Consider the following 23897-nt stretch of genomic DNA (forward strand, 5'->3'; position numbering starts at 1 on the left):
TCAAAAGCACGTTTGTATTCCACACAAATAGCAACCAGGCTCAGGATTCAAACCTTGATATTTGATCTGTGAGGCGATAGTGCTAACCCCTGCTTCACTTCGATTTGATTAAAGTTGGATTCAGCTCACATCCAAAAGGCTTCCATTTTATGGTTTCCCTTGGTATAGGGCTTACATAATATTTTAAAACTATCTCCCTGAGAAAATACTGTATACACATTTGATTATCTCTGAATGAGAAACCCCAAAGCTCTAACAGCTTCCACTAAAGTACATGTTCAGTCCTTTAGGCCTTTAGAAGATGCAAAAAGCTGATACATGCCTTTGTCTTTAGTCATTTAGATTGCTGCAGTGCACTCCTAACAGGTTTGCTCAAAAAGGTTTCAATTCGATTTCAGCTGGTTCAAAATGCAGCTGCAAGAATCTTGATGAAAGAGAAGAAATCTGACTACATTGCGCCGGGATTAGCATCTTTACACTGACTGTCCGTGTCTTTCAGAATCAATTTAAAAATACTGCTAATTGTTTCTAAGGTAGTGAACAACCTTCCACCTTGATATACCTTGGAATGTTTGTTCCCTTAGATTCCCAATTGCAACCTTCAATGCTCACATTCTGGTTTGTTAGCTGTTCTGAGAATAAAACATAGAAGAAGTGGTGAGACGACTTTTAGTTTCTATGCCCCAAAAACATTAAATTATCTACCTACAGAGATACTGTACACGGTGCTGGCACAACTGAGTTGATTAATTCATGTCTTAAAATTTTCTTTTTTTAATCAGGCCTTTTGTTAAATTTGTGACTAATAACATTGTCTTTTGTTTTCTGTTCTTGGTATCCAGTGGCGGCCCTGTGCCACAACCATTTAGAAAAAACTCCCCAAGGCTAATGAAAGAAAGAAGAGCACTGAGGTCCTGTCCTTGATGACATCTGCATTGGCTGACTCTCTCTTTTATTTTATTTTATTGTATCTTAGATATATTATACAATTCCCAGTGAGGTCAGGATGGGCTTTTGGCCATGGAACCCCAGATGTTTATTTATTTCCTTTCCCCACTGACCATCTAATCCTCAGTATGATTCATTTATTTGATTATTGTTTTTCTTTGTGTCAAATTCATACCATTAATAAAGCACCTTGAATTATACTTTTTATTTCCTGGAGGGTGCTATACAAATAAATGTTGTTTGTGGACACTTGAGATCCTTTGCTGGCATCTTCATTACATTTTTTAAAAACAAGTTCACCTTTCAGAAAAAGCTCATTTCATCTTGTGGCTCCCACACTTTTCACAGGTTTGTTCAAGCATTTTAATTTGTTTTAATCAGTTGGCCCAACGATCCTTTGTCCCTTGTAAAGATATACTTGCCTACTCTATTCTGAAGCTAAGGTCGCCAGCTTTGGCCATATTGCTTGATTTGATTTGTGTGCTTGAGAGATGAGTGGATGACATGGGTTGTATATGTAAATCAAGTCTAATAATTTAGGCATTTTCAGTATTAAGTTGTCTACCAATATTAAAAGAACCTTAAAGGTGAATGTGTCTTTCTTGGACATATTGGTAAGCTGGAGGACAGAATGGGAAAAATATGAAGTCCTACAGCATTGATCAGTTTGTGTTTGTGGTACTTCGAACCTATGTATTAGAAAGGCCAAAAGAACTAGTGACGGTTTGCATGCTTCCTTATCTTAGGGTACAGCTTGATAAAAAAAAAATATAAATAATCATATAGAACAAAGTTAAAATAACACTTCTTTCACATGATGACCAAAACCACAGTTAGTACAATTTTTGTCTATGTTTCATTCCAGAGGAAATATCAATATTATGTATAGTGTAGGGGCACAGTTGGTAGCGCTGCTGCCTCGCAGTTCAGAGACCTGGTTTCACTTCCCGGGTCCTTCCTGCTTGGAGTTTGCTTGTTCTCCCTGTGTCTGCGTGGGTTTCCTCCGGGTACTCCGGTTTCCTCCCACAGTCCAAAGACATGCAGGTTAGGTGCATTGGTGATTCTAAATTGTCTCTAGTGTGTGCTTGGGGTGTGTGTGTGCCCTGCGGTGGGCTGGCACCCTGCCCGGGGTTTGTTTCCCGCCTTGCACACTGTGTTGACTGGGATTGGCTCTGGCAGACCTCCATGACCCTGTAGTTAGGATATAGTTGGATGATGGATGGATGGATGGATTTATAGTGTAAAGTTAACAGTACAAAACCCAGATTCTGACTGCAACAATAAAGTGAGATGGCCATTTTAGGCTTTGGATTGGGATGTGGCCCAGTTGCATATTCTATCCTCATGGATAGTCCCTCAATAATTATTTTCTTTAAAGCAGACCTTAGTTACAGTGGTGGTTTCATAAATTGGACAGCCTAATTTTCTATTTTGTAGACCATCTGACAATGAGTCCAATTGATTTTTACAGGGCAGTGTAACTGCTAATATTTAATAAAAGGTTTGGAACTGATTTCATGCATTCAAGTTTTAAATGAAAGCAGCTGATATTCTTGATCACAGCCTTTGAAGGATGATAATCCATCTGTATTGCAAGCTATTGCTTATAATATGGCAATGAATAGTATGTACCAACACAGACAAGAGTGGGTCTCTGAATTGTTTTCTGTTTGTGTGTCTGAGACGATCCTACATTTCTAAGTATAAATTCATACACTTACGTAGCAGAGCTGCCTGGCCATGGCATTGGACATCTGATTTAACAATGTGACCTTGAACAACTCATTTAAACTGCCCAAATGTAACAAATATTCCAGGTCAGGGTCAGAATGGCGAAAGACAAGGAGTGCTACAGAGAAAGGCAGGTCCCAAAGAGTCAATGAAGGGAAGTATGACTGAACAACAGATGGTGTCAACTCGTATTCTTACAGAGAATGGCCTGGAAGTTATAATTTCAGGGATAGGGAAGTAGCAGAAATTTCATTGGGGGTGAAATAGAATTTAACAGGTGTTCCCCAGGTGGACAGGTGACAGAAAGAAGATCTGTTATGCTATGCATGTCACCCTTCAGCATGGTGGTTGTCTGCATGTAAATGTGAACAACAGCTCAGAAATGCAGGGACGCCTGAGACCAGTAGGGGGAGTTCTATGAGGACTCCTTGACATTAAGCCCAAAGGTGACTTAGGTTTCAGAATTCTGTGTTATTATGGTTAAGCCCAAATCAGATTCAAGGTGAGTGTAATGATCCACTTTACAGTTTTAAGCCCTAATAACTCTCAGGACAGAATTCTGCTACCATCTAGTGGATCAAATTAACATCATGCTGCAAAAAAAAAAAAAAACAACTATTTCTATGCCTTCTACCAATTTTTGATAACTCTATGGTGACTCATCAGGATTCAAGAGTGGAGCAGATCCTTCATCCAAAAACACAACCTGGATGCCTGGGCATATGTTCCTATGTGACTCTTTGCTCGAGAATCAAGCTCTCCATTTGTCACTTTTCAGGGCAGATAGCACTGGTGGGGGATGTTTTTTATTATTATTGTTTCTGCTTATTATATCGATGTATTCCATTGTTTTCTTTCTTGAGTGAATTCTTTATGTGCATTTAAATGTATATTACCTTACCTTGTCTTATTCTGGCCAATAAAAATGTCATAACAAAAACATAAACAAGTCAGTTTTATAACAACCTGAAATTGTACCATTACACAAGTCGCACAGTAGATGCAAATTGGACATAAGACATTGATATGAATAATGAAAAGGATGCATATGTCATTGTACAACCAAGTCACCACAATATGCCCAGTGGCGTTGGTTGCATAAAGCTGTGACAGTATCTCAGTGGGAAAAAGGCAAAATCAGTGTGATCATATTAAAGGACAAGAAAGATGTTTGCCCCCAAAGCACTGTTCACAATGTAGCAAGCGTCAACGTTCAGGTCAAGTGAAATGTAGAAAGAAGTCACTAAGCCTTGTGTTGTGGTAGCCTAAAATAACACAAGGGGTGTTTTGAGTGTGTGGATCAGACACTGACATTCTGCAGACTAACATGCAAGCTTATAAGAAAAGTGCACAAAGAAACATGCTTCTACTGTCCTGATTGCAGCACTGCATCAGTGACTGTTAATAAAACATACCACAAAAAGGAAGTATACTAAATCTGCATCAGTACGGCAGTTAACATTAGAAATACCTTCTTTACTGTATTTGTGTTGACATTTTGGTATTCACATGTTTCTATTGCATGTAATTACATTTTTTCTTGTCGAGTAAGTAAACATAACACTAAGAAGGCTAAAGATCCTTCCAGCCAGATGTCCAGTTAGTGTAGCGCTCTGAGAATTATGGATCTGTGAGAAATACATGAGAGGCATATAGGAGACATATAGGAGACTCATGTCCTAGTGAAATAGAAAGTGGACCAGTGACCCTTTAGTAGACAGGGTGACTGCACTAGTTAGGGAAGGTTCATAAGGGCCTATTGTGCTTCAGCCAGGATTTGTCCCTTGACACTTTTTGGGTATTTCTGGTGTTTTTAAATTATCATTTTTTATGTGTTTTTTGCTGTCTTATAAATAAACATTGTCACACTTGTGCAATTAGGAAACAGCTATCAAGTCCTAAGGTGAGTGTTACTTCATGAGGTAGGGGGTTGGTTATGTGCACTGATGTCTCTTTCTCTTTGCCGACAGTAATAAAGAAGAAAAATAAGAATTCATCTGCCTTGCTTCCGGGTTCACAAAATGGCTAAAACATTACCACATGCAACTTTTGTAACGTCACTTCCGACCATTCCCGATGACATCACTTCTGGCTCAGCCATAATGACATCACTTCCGGCTGTTCCCGATGACATCCCTTCCGACAATCCCGATTACGCCATTCCCACCATTTTGTTTTGATTGTATATAAAAACGCCTTCAAAACAAATGTTCTCTGTCTTCTGTGACCACATTTTTCATCTGTGTCCATCGGCCAATATACAGGGACATTCCCCAACTCTTTTTGGGCTTTTTCTCGTGGCTTATTTCACCACAACATCTACGCATGGAAGTGTGTCTGTCCGGCCTGGAAGTGAGAGGTGGAATTGGGCTAAGGGCTACACCTCCAAGGATACACAAGCGAGGCCAGCACATTGGCAAAATGAAACATCCTAAGAGAGAATCACTTACTTATCACTTATTACAGAAGCAAGCACATCGGCAAAACAGTATCTCTTTTACTTTTCCTGCAGCTGATAATACACAAGCAAAGCAAGCACATCGGCAAAATGAAACCTCCTAGCAGAGAGTTGCCCAGAGGAGTTCCTTTCAATTACCTGACATCTCTACATTTCAATCTTTTATTCTAACGATTTGAATAGTTTCTAGGACTCCATTTTTTTTACAGCACGGGCTTACACAGCTAGTTATATATAATTTGTTAACAATACTATGTTAGTTATTTATGTATTATGTATTTATTCATTTTGCCTACATTCCTCATGTTCTGTGGGAGGAATCCCTAGAAGTGATGCCACCATGATGTCCCTTCTTACGGGTAATTGTTGACTGTAATCTGAATTTTAAATCGCATATTAATCAGATCACTAGGACAGCATTTTTTCACTTAAGAAACATAAGTAAAGTTAGACCTCTTATATGACTGAAAGATGCTGAGAAATTAGTTCACGCGTTTGTTTTCAGTCGACTAGATTACTGTAACGCACTCCTCTCAGGACTACCCAAAAAAGACATAAATCGTTTGCAACGAGTGCAGAATGCAGCTGCTAGAATCCTAACTAGGAAAAGAAAATCTGAACACATTTCTCCAGTTTTGATGTCACTACACTGGTTACCTGTGTCATTCAGGATTGACTTTAAAATACTGCTTATGGTTTATAAAGCCTTAAATAATCTCGCCCCATCTTATATATCGGAATGTCTGACACCTTATATTCCAAATCGTAACCTCAGATCCTCAAATGAAGGTCTCCTTAGAATTCCAAGAACAAAACTTAAAAGAAGTGGTGAGGCGGCCTTCTGCTGCTATGCACCTAAAATCTGGAATAGCCTGCCAATAGGAATTCGCCAGGCTGATACAGTAGAGCACTTTAAAACACTGCTGAAAACACATTACTTTAACATGGCCTTTTTATAACTTCATTTTAATCGTAATTTAACTTAATCCTGATACTCTGTATGTTCAATTCATCATAACAACTATTCATGGTGGCTCTAAAATCGGTACTGGCCTGCGCCACCACCACCTACTCAAAGCTTCATGATGCTCCAACAATGATGGACGGATTAAAAGGCAGAAGTCTACGTGACCATCATCATCATCAGGCCCTTCCGTGAGAACCCTAAATCCAAAGAGGACTGTTTCATTTATGTTAGGTAGAATGCCCAGAGGGGACTGGGCGGTCTCATGGTCTGGAATCCCTACAGATTTTATTTTTTCTCCAGCCGTCTGGAGTTTTTGTTTTTCTGTCCCCCCTGGCCATTGAACCTTACTCTTATCCGATGTTAATTAATGTTGATTTATTTTGTTTTCTTAATGTGTCTTTTTTCTATTCTTTATTATGTAAAGCACTTTCAGCTACTGTTTTTATGAAAATGGGCTATATAAATAAATGTTGTTGTTGTTGTTGTCCTTCTGAACAAACACCCTCCGCCTTTATATATTGAGGATGAGGCTCTCTCACATTGCACAACTTTGCCAGCAATTTTCAATCACAATCGTTATTTAACTCAAACTTATTGAGTGGGCACCAGTCATGTTGGCTAACACACCCAGCAAGCAACTCCAACCAGTACAACTCAACAAAATTAAACCTGTCTTGAGTTGTGCACTCTGTGTGCGTTAGAGTTGAAAACCAATAAGTGATCAGTACAGTGCAAATAATGCGACTACGAGGAATAAGGAACACCAGTGTTATGGACCTTGCAAACAGAAACAAGTCTGGTCTGTTTGATGCCTTGTACATTACTATTATATAAGAATGGAAAAGAGAAAATGACTTTGTTGTACCTATAAAGCATTCCTATAGTATTGGCTTTATCAGGCATAATGGTATTGACCATCAGAAAAATGGGTAAGCTTGGAAATGTGAAACTGTGTTGGAAAATTTTAGTTGGAGTTGTGTAGTCTGACATGTTTAGGCAACAAGATCGGCAACAGCAGTCATCAATTTTGACATCCACTCCGAAGATGTTGTGTAATGTGTCACTGGCTCAAGAGATTCATTGATTGTGGTGGAGTCTGTTTCATTGTAAGTATTATCTGAATAATTGTAGGTTTTCTCTATGTCCATGGTTACTGTTTGTTGGAATGGCATTATTCTGTATTTTTCAACTTTTGAAATCCTGAGCTACATTTTGGGCCTGTGCAGATATAGAAGACTGTCATTTGAGTTTGAGGCCAGGTTGCCTGGAGATAAGGCCTTTTTCTGGATAGATCATTCAATTGTTGGTGGTTGGTTTTGGGTCACTTTGATAACTGTTCACCCTGTTTTGCCATGTTTTGTTGTAGCTTTGTTACACCTATGATTGACTGGTTTTATTTGAATGCTTTGTATTCTTTTATTGTTTATTTCGTTAACACCTCCCATGTGTTCTTTATAATAAAAGCACATTTTATAATACAAATCAACCTCCTTGACATTCCTAATCAGGGCTTCCACCATATGTATGTCATTTTCCTTATAAAAACATTTGAGTTATTTTTCACTATTGAAATGTTCTATTTAAAAAAAAATATAATTTTGAGGTTACTAGCTAAAGCTTAACATCACATATTTAGTGTACTCTTCCCATTTTGTCCAATGACCCTTTAATTTGAATAGTGTTACGGATAAAGATTAACCAGACTGGGTTATTATGTCCAAGTACAGTCTTTGCACAAAGCCCAAGATGTATCTTCCAGATTGACAATGAAGAGGTGGATGCTTTGACGGGACCTCAGCCTGTGTGCAAGTGATAAGGTTCCAAGCAATATTCATTTCCCTCACTTCACACAGATCCCTTTAAGCTGTGAATTCAATCACTTCATTAAAAGTGCAAATACAAGCAAACAGCAAGTCAGTATAGGCTCTTTTTTACAGTGTGCTAACACTAGCTTCACGGTCTTGATTATTAATAAGCTTATAAAAGGCACTTGCTTCCACAAAGCAAAGAAAAGAGCTGTGTTTTATTTTTAACGGACAATGACTTTGCACAAAAAGGCAGAATGCGGTAAATTGTTATATTGTCTCAGTCAAAATTGTGCTGTTTTTATTCTCTTTTCATTCTTATGTTATCTAAATCCAGAAAGCATGCATGAGCTGATATGAAGAAAGTAATGCTACATTTAGCATTTCATAATTACAGTTTGGAGACACCTTAAAAACTGATCAAGGCTTGTCACGCACGTAATTGACTTGCACACAGTGAAAATTAGCTTTCAAGAGAAGCTTGCAACCAAACACAGAATTACAAGTGTCAGGATACAATGCTGATAATTTAAATTGAATTACTTTGCTCTTTTATAAAATGCTCAAGATGAAAAGGTGCACCAGTTTTCTAGGGGTGGCAATTATTTGTTGTAATCTACTTTGGCAGGCTAGCGATTTACAAAATATATAGATTGAATAGACTGTAATTAAGGCCTCATTAGAAAATTCAAAAGATACAGTGCTAGAGAAGTGTAGTATAGAGCAGTGTTCTGTTTTGAAAAATACAGTATTCAGCAGGAGAAGCGAGTTCCCTTGGAATTACTGTTATGACACTAATTAAATGATTAAATGATCAGGAAGAAGGATGGTAAACACTAACTGGAAATGGCAGAGGCAAAGCTATGAACAGACTTTGGTTTTCAGTATCAGATGAAGTCAAACTGTCACTCTCCAAGTACAAAACACAAGAGCAAGAATTGTGGTTGAAAAGATAAACAAAATGTTCCGGTATTACAATAACTTTATAAATTACCTTTAATTATCTAAGAATGTATTTGTTTGTATGTCAAAGTGAATCCAATACTCCAATGGAAAAATCTGTGCTCCTCCACCATACATACATATAATATATATATATATATATATATATATATATATATATACACATATATATATATATATATATTGTATATACATATTGTGTCATGAACCCTTGTCCATGACTCCAAACACCAGGTAAAAGTCCACAGATTGACTTTATTCAAATGTCACAGTGCACAAAGCACCCTCTCCTCCACTATACTCATTAAATAACAATAACTACAATAATAAACAATCCTCCACTCCCAGATACGTTGCCACCCTTCCACCCAGCTCAGCTCACAATCTGGGAGCTCTCACAGTCCTTTTATATTCCCTGACCCGGAAGTGTTCCCAATCCCAGTCCATGTGATCCTGTATCACTTCCGGGTCAGGTAAAAGTTCTTTTCTTCACCCCTGAAGCTCGTCGCTCTTCCTTTGAGGAACTTCCGGGTCATAGGGCACAAATAAGTCTTTGGTCCTCCCTCTTGCAGCCCCTGTGGTATCCAGCAGGGCTGAGGATAAAAACTACATAGTTCATGACTCCTTGCTGGTCTTCGGGGCACCTCCATACTGCAGGGAGGGCTCCATCTGACGGCCTGGGGGTATTGGCCGGGATGACAAGCCGACCACATCTCACAATATATATATAGTGGTTAAAAGAACATCACAAATACCAAAATAAAGGGTTGGGGACCATCCCCGTATATTGTCGTACAGACAATAATGAAAAAAATGCAATGATTCAAAGTCTTGAAAGTACAATGAACAACTTTACTGTAACAACATGGTGGTTATATAGCACAGAAAACAGGTGACAGGAAATCGTTGGCAAAATGGTGACGTTGCAGCCTGAACCGGAAACAACGTCATTCTGAGGAGCCGGAAGTGAGGTGGTTTGTAGGTGCCGGAAGTGACGTCGTCAATGTTGGCCGGAAGTGACGTCATCGCGGCCATTTTGAAACCCGGAAGTTGCAGGATTATTTTTCTTCTTGTTTTCTGTTGGCAAAAGAGAGTTTAGGTAAGCACCACATGACAACCCCTTATCTTACGATGTTTTACTCACGTTGAGGCTCTTTGACTGCCTCCTAATTGTACATGTGTGACAATATATATATATATATATATATATATATATATATATATATAGCCTATATACTAGACATTAAGCCTGTTACAATAACGGCGGCTAGAACAGTAGTGCATAAACATTAGTAGGAACAGTCTATATTAAATGGCAAGGGACCTTGACCTCATTCTGTTTGTTGTCTTAATTTTTTTTTGTCAAAAATATTTTTGCAAGAAACCTAAAGTAAAATAATAATAAAAATAAAATAGAAATGTATATGACAATACAGTAAGTATAATTAATATTGCCTTAGTGTAAAACTTCTAGTGTGTAACAATCTGTAATACACAATATCTGAAGAAGATATTTAGGAAAAATTTTGTATTCTTTTTACATCATGAAATTTTTCTATAAAATTTCATTATAGACAACATTTCTTGTAAATATTCTGTCTGAGTTTGGCTACAGTTTGCCTTGTTCAGGACCATCTACAACCTTGACAACAACATCTGAAAAACTTCTAACTATTGATAATGCAACATATAACTGACCGTGGCTGAATACTGGTTCTGGCAAGTAAATGCCAACTTTTTCTAAGGTTTGCCCCTGAGCTTTATTAATTGTCATGGCAAAGGCTAATGCAACTGGAAATTGTTGCCTTCTTAAGGCAAAGGGTAAATTAGTAGAGGATGGAGCCAAATCAATACGGGGAATAAAGACCATGTCCCCTTCAGCTGAACCTGTTATTACTTGAGCAATGATGAGGTTTCTTTCCAAGTCTTTAACAAAGAGGCGGGTTCCATTGCACAATCCTCTTTTAGTGTTTATATTCCTAAGGAGCATATTTATTGCTCCCTTTTTAACTTTCATTTTATGCCTCGGCATTCCTGTTGGAGTTAGCTCATTAAGAAACTCAATAGGATATCTTCCTCAGTTGAGTCATCAATTGAGTTTGAGCTGAGGAATGTCACAGTATCTCATTCCAAAATTTTTAGCACCTCTTCATTTATGGTATCAACATCAGAGTTCTTTGGGCAAAGAATATATTTTTTTTGCTATGTTTGAGACTTCGGCAACAGGAATTTTTTCTCCAAATAAGTCTTTGACGATATCTCCTGTGCATAAAATTTTTGAAGGGATTTCAATTATGTCTTCAGGCAAACCGTTAATGTGTGGTGTATCACCATTGTCAGCTTGGATCAACCAATTGCTGAATTCAGTGTCAACTGAACGGATATTGTTTGTAAGGTTAAGTACTTGGAAGTTTTGCCACAGTTTATTATACTTTATACATGCTTCGAACATTTTTGTCCGGTCACCATGAGGAACCACGGGGAATGTTTGCTGAAAATCTCCGCCAGTAAGAAAACTTTTCCTCCAAAGGTTTTGTGGTTATCCATTATTTCTTTCAGCAGTTTGTCGACCACTGCAAGAGCTATAGAGGGGGCCATAGTACACTCATCCCAAATGAGTACTGTAGATGATCTCAAATTTTCAGCATCAGCAGAATTGAGGCGCATATTTGATATTGAGTTCTCAAGTATTGGAACAGGTAATTTGAACTGAGAGTTGTATGTTCTTCCACCGTCAAGAAGCTGCTATACCCGTGGAGGCTACAGGGAGTCCAATGTTATCTTCTCCACAAACTGTGCTGAGAAGGGTTTTGTGAAGACAGGTTTTGCCACTACCTCCTGGACCATCCAAGAAAAAACAACGGTGGCAAAGGTTGTTATTTTTGCTTGCAGACAATATTTTTTCTAAAGCCGATTTTTGTTCTCTGTTTAAGGTTTTCACCATTTCTTCAGCTGTGTGTTTTTGAAATTCCTTGTCATACGTATTCCAAAGTAGATCAGTATTTGGCATTGTGGAAGGCAATCCAAAATCTTCACAGGTTTTTCCATGTAGTACCAGAATGTTGTAACATCGCACTTAAAGAAATATCCGACATATTGTGCAATCATCATTGTGTTGTTGATGTTTGTGAACTAAATCTTCAATGAGGTATTGGTCATATTTTAGGATAAGGTCATTCATATTTTGTAATGATGCAAAAACGCAGATATATGCAAATAATTCCCTAAGTTGTTTAGGCATTAAGAATTGTACAGCATCTTCCATAGTGTTCTCCCACACTTGATCATCGTTAATAAGCCCTTTAGCTTTGGCGCCCTCTCGGAAAGTGGGATAGACATTTCCATGTACTATCCTCAGATCTTCAAATGATATTGCACCTGGAACATACAGCAAAAGTAGACACAGACAGTACGCTCTGTATCTGATGTAAAATTGACAGAATACATTCGTCCAATAACTTTTTCTGCACCACGTTGACGTAATTTCCAACCACAATTTTTAGAGTCAAACACATAGTGCAAAGGAATGTCAGAATATAATACGTTCTTTGCTTCTTCTTTTTGTTGATTTAATTTGAACCAAGCTGTCAATTGAGTATCACGGTTTGAAGCTCTCTGTATCGCTGTGGTAATGTCATTTGGGTTGAAAAACACTGATTGTTCTTCAGGCAAATGCACCGCTAATCTATGGATGGTATGTGATTGATAATGCATTTCAAACCTATTCAAACGCCATGCTGCTTCTGGAGTGCTGACATACCTTGAATTAATAAACGTCTTAATTTGATCGTGATTTAAAGTACATTGCTCTTGAATAACAACATTAGCATAATCATGACCTTTGTACACATATTTAAAAAGGTATTTGATGCTTTTCACTGATGCGCAAACTTCAACATTAATGTAGCAATTGTACTTCAAGGCTAGGTAAGGATTATATGGTACAACCCAACTGTTATCAATTTTCTTTCCATTAAGAATTATACTTTGCCCTGTATTTCTTCTCTTGTACTTTGGATAGCCATTGCTGTTAGCAACAGTTTTTATTTGGAATTCCTTCGGAAAATCCTTAGAGCATTTGTCATTTGTCATACATGGAGAATTAGGATTGAGTGCTCCACATGGTCCATGAATCATATGTTTTGTTACAATTGCATGTAAACGAGGAGTGATTTCTATATTAGGGATTTCAGCAGAGACAATTTTATCTATCAGTTCTTCATTTTTTGGTTTACAGCTTTCTTTAAGAATGAGAAGTATGTGAGCATGTGGTAAGCCTCTCTTTTGAAATTGTAGCACGTAGACCATTGCTTTTAGGAATCCAAAAATATGTTTTTTACAGATATCATCGATTAGAGCTTTCAGATTTAGGTGAAATACTCTTGCAACTAAATGTGGTTGTCCATCAACAGTTTGACCATGTTGTAGGTTATTTACAGTATCTTCCCATTTGGGATTGCATGTCATTGTAATAAAAAGATTAGGTTTTCCATATTTTCTGACAATTGCCATAGCATCTTGATAATTTTGTGGCATGTTTCTGGGGCTTCCTGCAAATGAAGAAGGCAAAATATACATTTTTCCAGGACTCAGGCCTGCTTCATTGGCTTCATTAAGTAAATGATCCATTAATCCTGAGTATTTTTCAACTCACAATTTAGGCTGATTTTGACGTATATAATTGAGTCTATTGGCTTCTGTTTTTACATATGTATCAACTATATATTACATATGTAAGGCAGCCAGCATTTAAGAAGGGTTTAAAATCCTCTCTGATGGAAAGACGGTAACCGTAGTATTGCATTTGAGTGACTCTAACTCTAGGATTGGTTTGCTAAAGTTAATAAGGCTTGTGGTCTGTTTTGCAAAGGTATGTCAATTCCCCAGCTTTGATCCCCATAGGGGAATGGGCAATGGGTAAACCATGGGTTACAAATTAGGATCAAGGACACTAATTTTTTGTGTTGTTCTTTGGTTTGCATTATATTCACTTGGTTTGCAGTGTATAAGAAGATCTCTATCAAATGGTGGTTCTCCATCATCATTTTGAAAAATAAAAGCAACCTCATTATATTTAGGTGCGTTATAGCGCCTTTGGTCATTTTTGTGATCTTGTACTATTGTCAAGGACACTTCCTCAATAACATTGCCGGTTCATCTTCTTCATATTCTACTTCTTTTTCAACTTGGTACAACATTTTGCAGGCCTCTGCAAAAGGATTGAATTGTGCCATAAATGTACTTAATGTTTGCATAAGCTCTGAATTTATTCCTGAGTTTGCAGAAATTTGCATTCTTTGCTCTGCAGCTTCAGAGGGATCTAAAATGTATAATTGTGCAAACTGTCTGTTTTGGCCCTGTTGAGGATGCAGTGTTCCTGCTCAGTGACAAATCGAACCGTGGATTCGGAAACAGTATGGCCCATAACCAGAAGGCGGAGTAATGTTAGCTCCCATAGATGCAAATGCTAGAGGACTATTTATTGACCTTATATTTTCCATGAAATTTTTGCTGTAATGATGCTGACCCATCATGAGCTGTTGTATGAAAGGATTTGTTTGAAGTGGTTGAAGATTTACTTTTCCTTTTGAGCAACACTGTGTAAATTTTTGATCAGATAGTCTTTCTGTTTCAAAATGTTTTGCTTGACAAAAGTTGCATGTGTGATTTAAATCTCCACATGTGTGGGGTATGATGTTACCCTCATTAATATTCACCATATCATTTATAAGTGCCATTTTTTCTATTGTGGCCCTTGATTGCTTTGTTTCCACTCGTTTACTCTGGGCCAGTCTCTGTAATTGTGCATGTCACAGACATTGTAATTGTCGTTCTTCTGGAGTAAGACTTGCTCTCCTAGCTTTTTGTCTTTGTCTTATGTCATTTGTCCTCTCCTCTGTGGCTGTTGATTGATGTGTTGTGTCTGTTTGAAGATCTCTCCTACCTCTCTTTATTTTAGCTTGTTGCTGACACAGTGATTTTTGTTCATCCGCAGAAAGACTTGTTCTCTTAGCTCTGTGTGTTTTGGCATTTTTCTGACCCTCATTTTCCTCTTATTCAATAGATCTATTTGCTCATCTTTGTCTTCTCTATGAGAATTTTTTTACGCTCATTTTCCTGTTCTTCTATAGATCTATTTGTTCTTCATTAGATCTATTTGCTCTTCTGAGTCTTTCTCTTTTAGCGTTTTTCTGACGCTCATTTTCTTTTTCTTCAATCGATCTATTTGCTTGTATTTTTATTTGTCTTTCAGCCTTTCTTTTGTTGAAGTTTGCTTGCTGAGCTGACCGTTCTTCCAGGAGATGTTGGTTATATAGAATTTGATTGTCTGTGTCTTTTGTCCTACTTGACGTGTCCTTTTTTTTGGGTGGCATGTTGTTAGTAGATAGTCACAGTAATATTGGCTTGTACATCCGTAATATTTTCTCTTACAGTAATACTGGCTTGTATGTGGCTGTAATATGAGTCACTGTATTGTGTGCCTTTAATTTTCTCTTGCAGTAATACTGGTTTGTATTTCCGTAAAATGCCTGTAATTTTCTCTGACAATAATTCTGGCTTTGATGTCCGTAATATGACTTTAATTTTCTGTTACAACAGTGGGCAATCAGCAGAGTCTCACCAGCAACTGATCTAATGTGTGGCATGCAGCTGATAATCGTGCCTGTGGCGTCTCCCCCAGCAAGTAATTTAATGTGTGGCATGCAGCAGCTGATGAAGTCTGTGGCGTCTCCCCAGCAAGTAGTGTTCAACTCCCCAGCAAGTATTTGAATCCGTGCTGGCGTGCAGCTGATTACTGCATGTCTTGTCTCCCCAGCAACGTATTTTATGTGCATGGCCACGACTACCCAATCAGCACTCTCCCCAGCAATGATGTCCTTTATTTGCTTATCATGCGTGGCCACGGCTAGGCCATTCAATGTGTGCCCAGCTTCCAGTGTATGTACGTCCACGGTGCCGTGTGCATGCACGGGGCATGGTGTGATTCGCGGCGTGGCCCCATGTATGTGCACTTCACCAGAAGACACCCACACACACGGACACCCCTGACCCCTAGACGCACACAGGGGTTTTATTAAAGAGGATATATATATATATACATTGTTCAACACAAAATGGCAACAAATGTACCAGAAGAAAAAATGTGACATTGTCAGAATAATAATAAAATATTTAAAATCTCTAAAATCAGTAGATAAAATGTACAGATTCATAATTTATGACAATTAGCCTGTTAAATGACAAGTAACCAGTATTGAGAAATGAACCCTGCAGAGTTTGCTTTGCTGTGAGTTTGACAAAATCACATAAATGTTCAGGAACTTTACAAAGCTTTTGCAATTGTTTAACACATAATATTTTAACTTTCAGGACAGAGATTTTGTATTTTCTATTAATCACTTTCTTCATAACTTGAAGCTAAGACTTTTAGCTTTTGTTGATTTACTATATATACACAGATGTAGTCATACCTACACATTAGATTTTTGATTGAGTAGTTAAACAATAGCTATGATCAAAACACATGGAGTTCATTTCATTGTGGCAAAATCATGGAAATTTTAAGTAACTTCACTGAACTACACAAAATGTATTGAAGTCAACGGGGAGGAAGGAACTGAATTGAACTGAACTAGGTTTGAGTGGATTAAAATAGTGCATTGATCTTTTAAGTGTCCTTGAGGACTAGGAATGTGTCTACCAACTATTCTAGACCAATTATTGTGGCCAAAAATATGATCTGAGCTTTCTTTATTTCAAGCCTTTGCTGGGTTTTGGTTTGCTCTTTAGGAGCTAGTTAGAGTTAACTAGGTACGAAAGTCTGCCCTTACACAGATAAACATATGAATTTTGTTTTGTGTGTCTAGTCTACCTCTTGTTTTTTATCTTGCTCATTGACATATATATCCACATAAAACAGTTCAACACTTAAGCAGATATTAATTCAATATTGTTTTCGTGCCTGAATAAACTAGTTTCTGAAGATGTGGAAGAAGAGTTGGTATAAGAGATAAATAAATAATTATAAGGATGAAAACCACTATTCTAATGTATATGCTTCAAACTTTGTTTGAAGAAAATAGAGATAATAATTTAACACAGTCTGTGCAACAATTGATTTCTACACCATTTGTAGACCTTCTAAAACCTTCAGAGTTAATATTCACACTGCAGCCTGGAGAAGAAGTATTTCTTGTATAGGAATTCAAAGATTAGGTACATAAATGCTCTGATTTCATCCCAAGAAGAGAGGACTTGTCATCCAAAGGGAGCAAAAATGTCATACAAAAATATCCCATCAGACTTCACATAAAAATTTGAAGAAAATTGCTCAGGACTAGGACTGCAGATGAAGCATACTGGAACCCAGTTCTTGAACTAATCCTGCCAATGTTTTTTTCCAATCAGTTCCTGGAAGCTGTTTCAGCCAAAAGAAGTAACCTGAAACTGCCCACACAGTAAAAGATAGTGAACTTGTGCAATATCAGGCATGCATGGATCAAATATGAACTGATTACATGTTGGCAATGGAACACCAGTTCAACATTCACTGGTAAGCAAGGATCTGGAAATCATGTGGGGTTACTGGAAACTATCAGCTATATATGGAAGGACTCTGTTTTATTTTCAGCATTACCTCTAAAGCCAAGACAGTTTTGGTGGTGTGGGCATCTTGTGAGGTAGTGTTTCTGTCAGAGACCCATTAACTATATCTGGGGCATAAAAGAGAGAGATGGTTTCTCTCAGATGGCTTGGGAGAAACTAGGAATTCCCCAGAAAGAGACAGAAACAGATGGTAGGTATATAGCTGGTCTGACCTACATAGCCTGGTTAACAGGTGACACTCACCAGGAGAAGTGGCTGCATACTGAGTGATAGAGTCAGTGACATAAACCAGAATATTGTGAAAAAAAGGTAAAGAATGTTATGAACATCCATCATTCTTTTCTCAACTTTCAAATCTTTCCCCTGAGAATTTACTAGAAAAACTGTATTTTTGAAAAGGTATGTACATCCTTTGTGATTAATGCAAGCCTGAAATCAAAATGGATTTTTCCTTTTCATGAAAATTGTTCTATGATTAAACATGTTAGATAAGCAGCCTTATTCGCTGCAAACACTGAATCAGAACTTGTCTAACCAGAAAAATACTTGCTTCCCGATTGTCCAAAATTAATTAGAGAAGCAGCGCATATGCTGTTTTCAAGGTCATTTTGCATTTTATTTAATCACCTTCATATGGTGTGCTGCTTCCCAGTCACGCTCTCCTAATAATCAAATTTCTAATGTATATCTAACACTGCCAGCATTTAATTTCAGCTTCCAAATTAGAAAGTTGAAAACAGTACTTACAGAGTCAAAAACTACAGCACTTATATACATTTTTTTAACCAAGGTCTACCTTTTACCTATAAAAAACTGGTTTGAGATTAAACTTGATACTCAATGATATTCATGTGCCCCACAACCCCCAACCTCCATTCTCTTGCATATGTAAAGTTTCTAAACTGGCATTGGAGCAGCAAGATCTTGGGTAAGCAAGTGAATATGCTTCCCTATTGACACACACACTTTAAAAGAGGCACATGAAGAAGCTGCCTTCATTCTTTACATAAGTAAGAAGTTGGAACAGATCAACTCAGAAGAAATGTCAGGAAACATAGGAGCTAGTCACGGGACGTATGTAACAATTTTTGGCAAACTTCAAAAGCCATCACATTGGAAAAAGACTAGAACACTATACACGATTTTGGTTAATCTCCAAAGGCCTGGCATCCTCCAGAAGATGGTGAAACATAGCTATTAACCCTTCTTTCAAGAAGAAATATTCTTAAGATGAGATCTGTACAACAAATATTATCCAGATAATTTGCATGAGTCGAGAATGAAGGAGGCCTACAGTAAGTACCAATACAGCTGGATAGAAATAAAGGCTGGAATGACCATCTGCTTTGGACAATATCACATGGTGAAGATCTCAGTTTCTAATGTTATATAGGTCCAGAACAAAGTGCCTTCAACAGCCTACAGATACTACACTAGAGGGACATATTATACTGTTTAATAGCTAATATTAAATTGAATATGGTATAAGCGAATATGAATAATGGTATAAGTTAGTTCAGACTGTTTTGAGTTTATCTGTTCTAAGCTGTGTGTATACAGATAACATGAAAAATCATTAGTATTCTGCTATGGCCAATAAAAAGATTAGACGTCCCACAAAACTCTTTGGAGTAATAAGAGGAATGAGCCCTTTAACTCCCTACATCTAACAATTCAAAAGAAAGTCACATTTTTTGCACTGTGGACAATAATGCAAATAACTCTGAATGGACTAAAAAAAATAGCATTACTTGTGCACATACGCGTGTCCATTTTCAGTTTATTTTTGTAAAATGCTCTTCACTGACTGACACATTCTAAAGTACAAGTGTGCTAATTATGCAATTAGTCATTTTTAGACGCACAGACATACTTAAACAGACAAGAAACAAAGAGGACTGAAATTGGTAAACATAAATACACCCCAGCAGTATTATTTAATTGTTGAACTCTGGCCAGTTGACAACACAGAAGATGAAGACAAAATTGGAAAAAAAAAGAAATCTCTGGGGAGTCTATAGCTAATTATAACAAGCTAAGTCAAAAGATAAAGTTAGACACATTTAGAGTCAAGGAGACCTTGGTTAACTGGCCCCCTACCCCCTCCTGGACATTCTAGAGTCTGTGCTGCGCTGTCCAATCTTAGGAGAGAATCTCTTCATCAGATGATTTCAAGGCTCCTTCTATCACAGACTTCTTTCCATGGACATAAAAACAGCTTTGCAGTACAGCATTGGTATCAAGTGCCACAGCAGGATAAAGAGAAGGAAAACAGAATGGTTCATGATTATTGTAATGCTTATATTTATGTATAAGTGCCTAACAAACAGAGATGCAATTTGTACAGCTAATCAGCAGCTCTAGTCAGGGTATGCTAGACTAAAGAAGTGAGTCTTCAGCCTGGATTTAAAAGCTAAGACTAAAAGAATATCTCTTATGTAAAAGAAGATTGTTCCATAGCTTTGGAGCCCTGTAACTAAAATCTCAGCCTTCTACTGTTAATCCTTGATATCTTCTATAAGCATCTTCAAATTTGAATGTGTACTTTGGTTTGTAAGTAATATTTTCAGATACGTAAACAAAGCCTTGGCCATTTAAGACATTACATTTAAGAGAAATTAACCTAAGTTTAACTGGAAGCCAGTGTAATGACTTAAGAACATGACTTATGTGGTTGGCCTTTGTAATTCATGCAATGATTCTTGCAGCATTTTGAATTAAATGAAAGCTGAATAAAGGACAATTTGAACAATCAGTGAATAATTTATTACAGTAGTCAGTCCAACTAGGAATAAAAGCATGAAATAACTTCACAGTATCCTCTATATTTAGATAATGTCTCAATTTTCCAATAGTTTTAAGATGGAAAAAATAGTTTTATAACATGTGTTTTAAAAAGCATGCTCTCAAAGGTAACACCTAGATTGAACACTGGTACAGTTAAAGTCAGGAACTGAGACGTTTGATAAGCTTCCATAATGACACACACACGCACTAAAAGATGCGCGTGAAGAAACTGTCTTCATTCTTCTCAAGGGGAGTGGTGGCTCTGAGACTAGGGATCTGCACTGGCAATCGGAAGGTTGCCAGTTCGAATCCCGTAAATGCCAAAGGGGACGCTGCTCTGCTGGGCCCTTAACCTGCAATTGCTGAGCTCTTTGAGTAGGGAGAAAGGCGCTATATAAATGTAAAGAATTTCTTTTTTTTTTCTCATATCCCATCAAAATAATGATTATAATACCAGAGTGTATTGGGACATATGTAACTGAATTAACTAAACTAGCTCATGGAAACTTGGCTCATAATTACTCATTACTGTCCATACCATGGAAAGACACAGAAGCAACTAAAAACACAACTGGAGTGTGACCCATTTACAGCGGATTCAGAAAGTGTTCAGGCCCATTTATATTCTACATAGGGACAGGGATGTTTCCAGACAATTATGTAGCATGAATCAAGAGGAGATTTGTAATAAAAGTGTTTACAAATTTGATGAAATGTGACAAACATTAGACATTTTCCTGAAAATACAGAAATATTGACCAAGTGGCAGTGGAGATTGGTGCTTATTTTGTAATTGTAGTTTTTTTTTCTCATCCTAGATGAGTAGAACAGTGGGTAGAAGTAAGGTGGTCAAGTTTAAAAGTAGTGGAGGCTAGAAAATGACTGTAATCAAATCCAGGGACATCACACTGACATATACAAGAGTTGTCTCTCGTTTTTGTCAACTCAATGTTTTTATTTAAAAATAAGAACTTTTTTTTTTTTTACTGAGGTTGTTCTTGGACATTGCTATGAAAATAAAAGACATAAAAAAATCTTCCTAAGTGATGTTGGCTCCCATATCAGAATGAGGATGCAAATAGAAGTTGATAAATTATTGAAAAGACATATTCCACAGAATGGAATGTTGATGAACAAAACCAATGAAACTTATGAGGTAAAATGAATAGTGCTATATGGGAAATAAAGCTGATGTTTACTGAAGTTGTAAAATAATAAGTTCTTCATAAGAACTTAGTTGAATACAATCAGATTTCTCAATGGTGCAAACAGCATTTTCATGCACGCAGAGTTGTTTATTCATGGAACCAATTAACAAGAAAAGCGGGGCAAGCAACACAGTGGGAGGCTAATAAATTGCAAATGCATTTTATATCACCAAGCAAACAAACAACAAAAACATGTGATAATTTGAAGATTCTTTTTTGTCATATTGTCATATAAGTTGAAATGGGTAAAAAATAATTGGTACTGACCAATAACTGGGACAGAGATTCCCTATCAATTACCTACCGCAGAATTTCTCAGCCCTGGCATGAGGAAACCTAACTGTCTCCATGGCTGAACATTAATTGCATTACTGATTTTTACAATTTCTATAAAAATCAGATTGTGAGAGAGCACAAAGATGAAGCTGAGCAGAATGACAAATGACATACTTAATTGTGCAATGCTGGTTGACAGTTCATTTCTGTTTTAAAACAAACAAGCTGCTATACCAGGTGTGTTTATCTCCATTACCCCAGCATTTCTCCAAATTATAGATAATAGTGTTTTCTGCAAAATTCACACTGTCCTCATGTATACAGCATATCTCAGCCCATATCAAGAAAATCAGTAAGTTTGTCCATCCAACCGTGTTTATCATAATATATTATTATAATATTAAAACAGTGCATTGTTCATTGAAATTGTGCAATAAAAACCAATGTAGCATGCTATGAATATGAGCAGATTTAGTCAGCTGCAGTGAACAAGACTGTAAACACTGGATTGATAAATGATGGGCAAACTGTCTGTATAATATCTTTTTTCTTGCAAATTTCTGTCCTGTTTGCCTGTTTTAAGGTTATAAAAGGCTTAAGGATAACAACTGGACATTTCCAGTCCATTTCAAGTTAAAGTGAACAGTTTTTTTTTATCCATTAGCTAATTGTGGGACACCATAGAAATAAGTAAAACCTAAAAGTGGAAAAGAAAATATGTTAAAAATGTATATGTTTTTGTACAGAAGCTTTTTATCACTTAATTCTTCAGCCTGTCTTGTTGATTTTATTAGCTACAGTGCATTCAGAAAGTATTCAGACTTATGTCCCATTCTTATGCTAAAATGATTGAAATTAATTTATTCCCCACATAAAGCAAAACTCAATATGTCTGAATGACAAAGCAAAAACAGGATTTTAGAAATTATTTCAAATTTATTAATAATAAAAAAGTTAAATATCACATTGATACAAGTATTCAGACCCATTACTCTGTACTTAGTTGAAGAGGCAATTTAGCAGCAATTCCAGGCTGGAGTCTTCTTGGATGTGACATGACAAGCTTCACTCACTTGAATTTGGGGATTTTCTGCCATTCTTCTTGACAGATACCGTCAAGCTTTGCCAGGTTACTCTTATATACTATTATGTTACAATACCTTAACGTAAAACTTACAAAGCATCAGTGAGGTGTTTGTTCCCTTCTGCAGTGTGACCTGCTAACAAAACTTCACTTTGGAGTGTCTGAGATAGCTTAACGGAGACACATTTCTCTTGATATTACATATTTAGTATGGGACCTGTGAATCCTTATTAACAAGTTATTTTACCATCATATCAAAGTGTCACAATGCACAGAGATGAATAACCTTTCTACTGATGTGTTATAAGTGTTATGAAGACCAATAAAAGCCGTTGTTAAGTTCTTGTTACATATGAGTAATGGATGCATTTTTGCAGTACCTAAACTAATGTGTTACCAAACTATAAAATTAAAAGTGTACTACATAAAATGTAGGACAATGTCTTTCCAAAAGTGAGAAATAGCAGAAAATATAATAGGTATGGATGGTATATGATATAAGAAAGAAGTTACAGAAGACAAGGCAGCTCTATAATACAGATGAGGAAAAATAATACAAGTGTTAACAGTAGAACTTATGACAAAGGAAACTGGAGTTATTAAAACACTAAGAGAAGAATATTTCTAATAATGATAAAAAACCTCAAGCATACTATTTGAGTGTTTTTTACAGTAAGGAAATATTCAAGAAGAGCTCAAGTGCATTAAAAACAGCAATGGTGAAATGAAATATATTAAAATGATAATAGCAAATCCTTTTAATTTGAACTTTTCTGTTATTTTTACCTGTGAATAGATAAATAATATGTTAGTGGCTACAGGAAATATTTAAGAATTTGGACAGTGTATTAGGATTTAAATGGCCAAACATAATTAAATTGCCTGGACCAGAAACTGGTCAAAAAAGTAGTGATTAGGACATCATTGAATATCAAGTATATCTAGTAGAGATCACTAGCTCCTTGGGAATGTGGTTCTTTAAACATAGTACTAGTTGTATACTATTTCCACACTTTTCATTGATTTAGCCTAGTTGAAGGATAGAATAGTAGTATGCTAAACA

At 36.8% G+C, this 23897-nt stretch overlaps 1 protein-coding gene across 1 annotated transcript; it reads right to left on the reverse strand.

The window, feature by feature from the left end:
- Positions 1-11948: 11948 nt before the first annotated feature.
- Positions 11949-13501, reverse strand: LOC120523396. The gene is made up of 2 exons (XM_039744715.1): positions 12676-13501; positions 11949-12250 (listed from the first exon to the last, which is right to left on the reverse strand). Exons 1-2 carry the CDS (start codon positions 13499-13501, stop codon positions 11949-11951), a joined length of 1128 nt encoding a protein of 375 aa, XP_039600649.1.
- Between the last annotated feature and the right edge of the window lie 10396 nt (positions 13502-23897).

Source organism: Polypterus senegalus, chromosome 1, assembly GCF_016835505.1.
Source record: "Polypterus senegalus isolate Bchr_013 chromosome 1, ASM1683550v1, whole genome shotgun sequence".
Taxonomy (NCBI): domain Eukaryota; kingdom Metazoa; phylum Chordata; class Cladistia; order Polypteriformes; family Polypteridae; genus Polypterus; species Polypterus senegalus.

What these genes read in the sequence shown, in the direction of transcription:
- LOC120523396 (XM_039744715.1), bottom strand. Translation starts at nt 13,501, where the DNA reads ATGGATCATTTACTTAATGAAGCCAATGAAGCAGGCCTGAGTCCTGGA. An exon ending in TGTTGTTATTCAAGAGCAAT is followed by an intron (nt 12,251 to 12,675) that starts GTACTTTAAATC and finishes TGTATGTTCCAG; the next exon opens with GTGCAATATCATTTGAAGAT.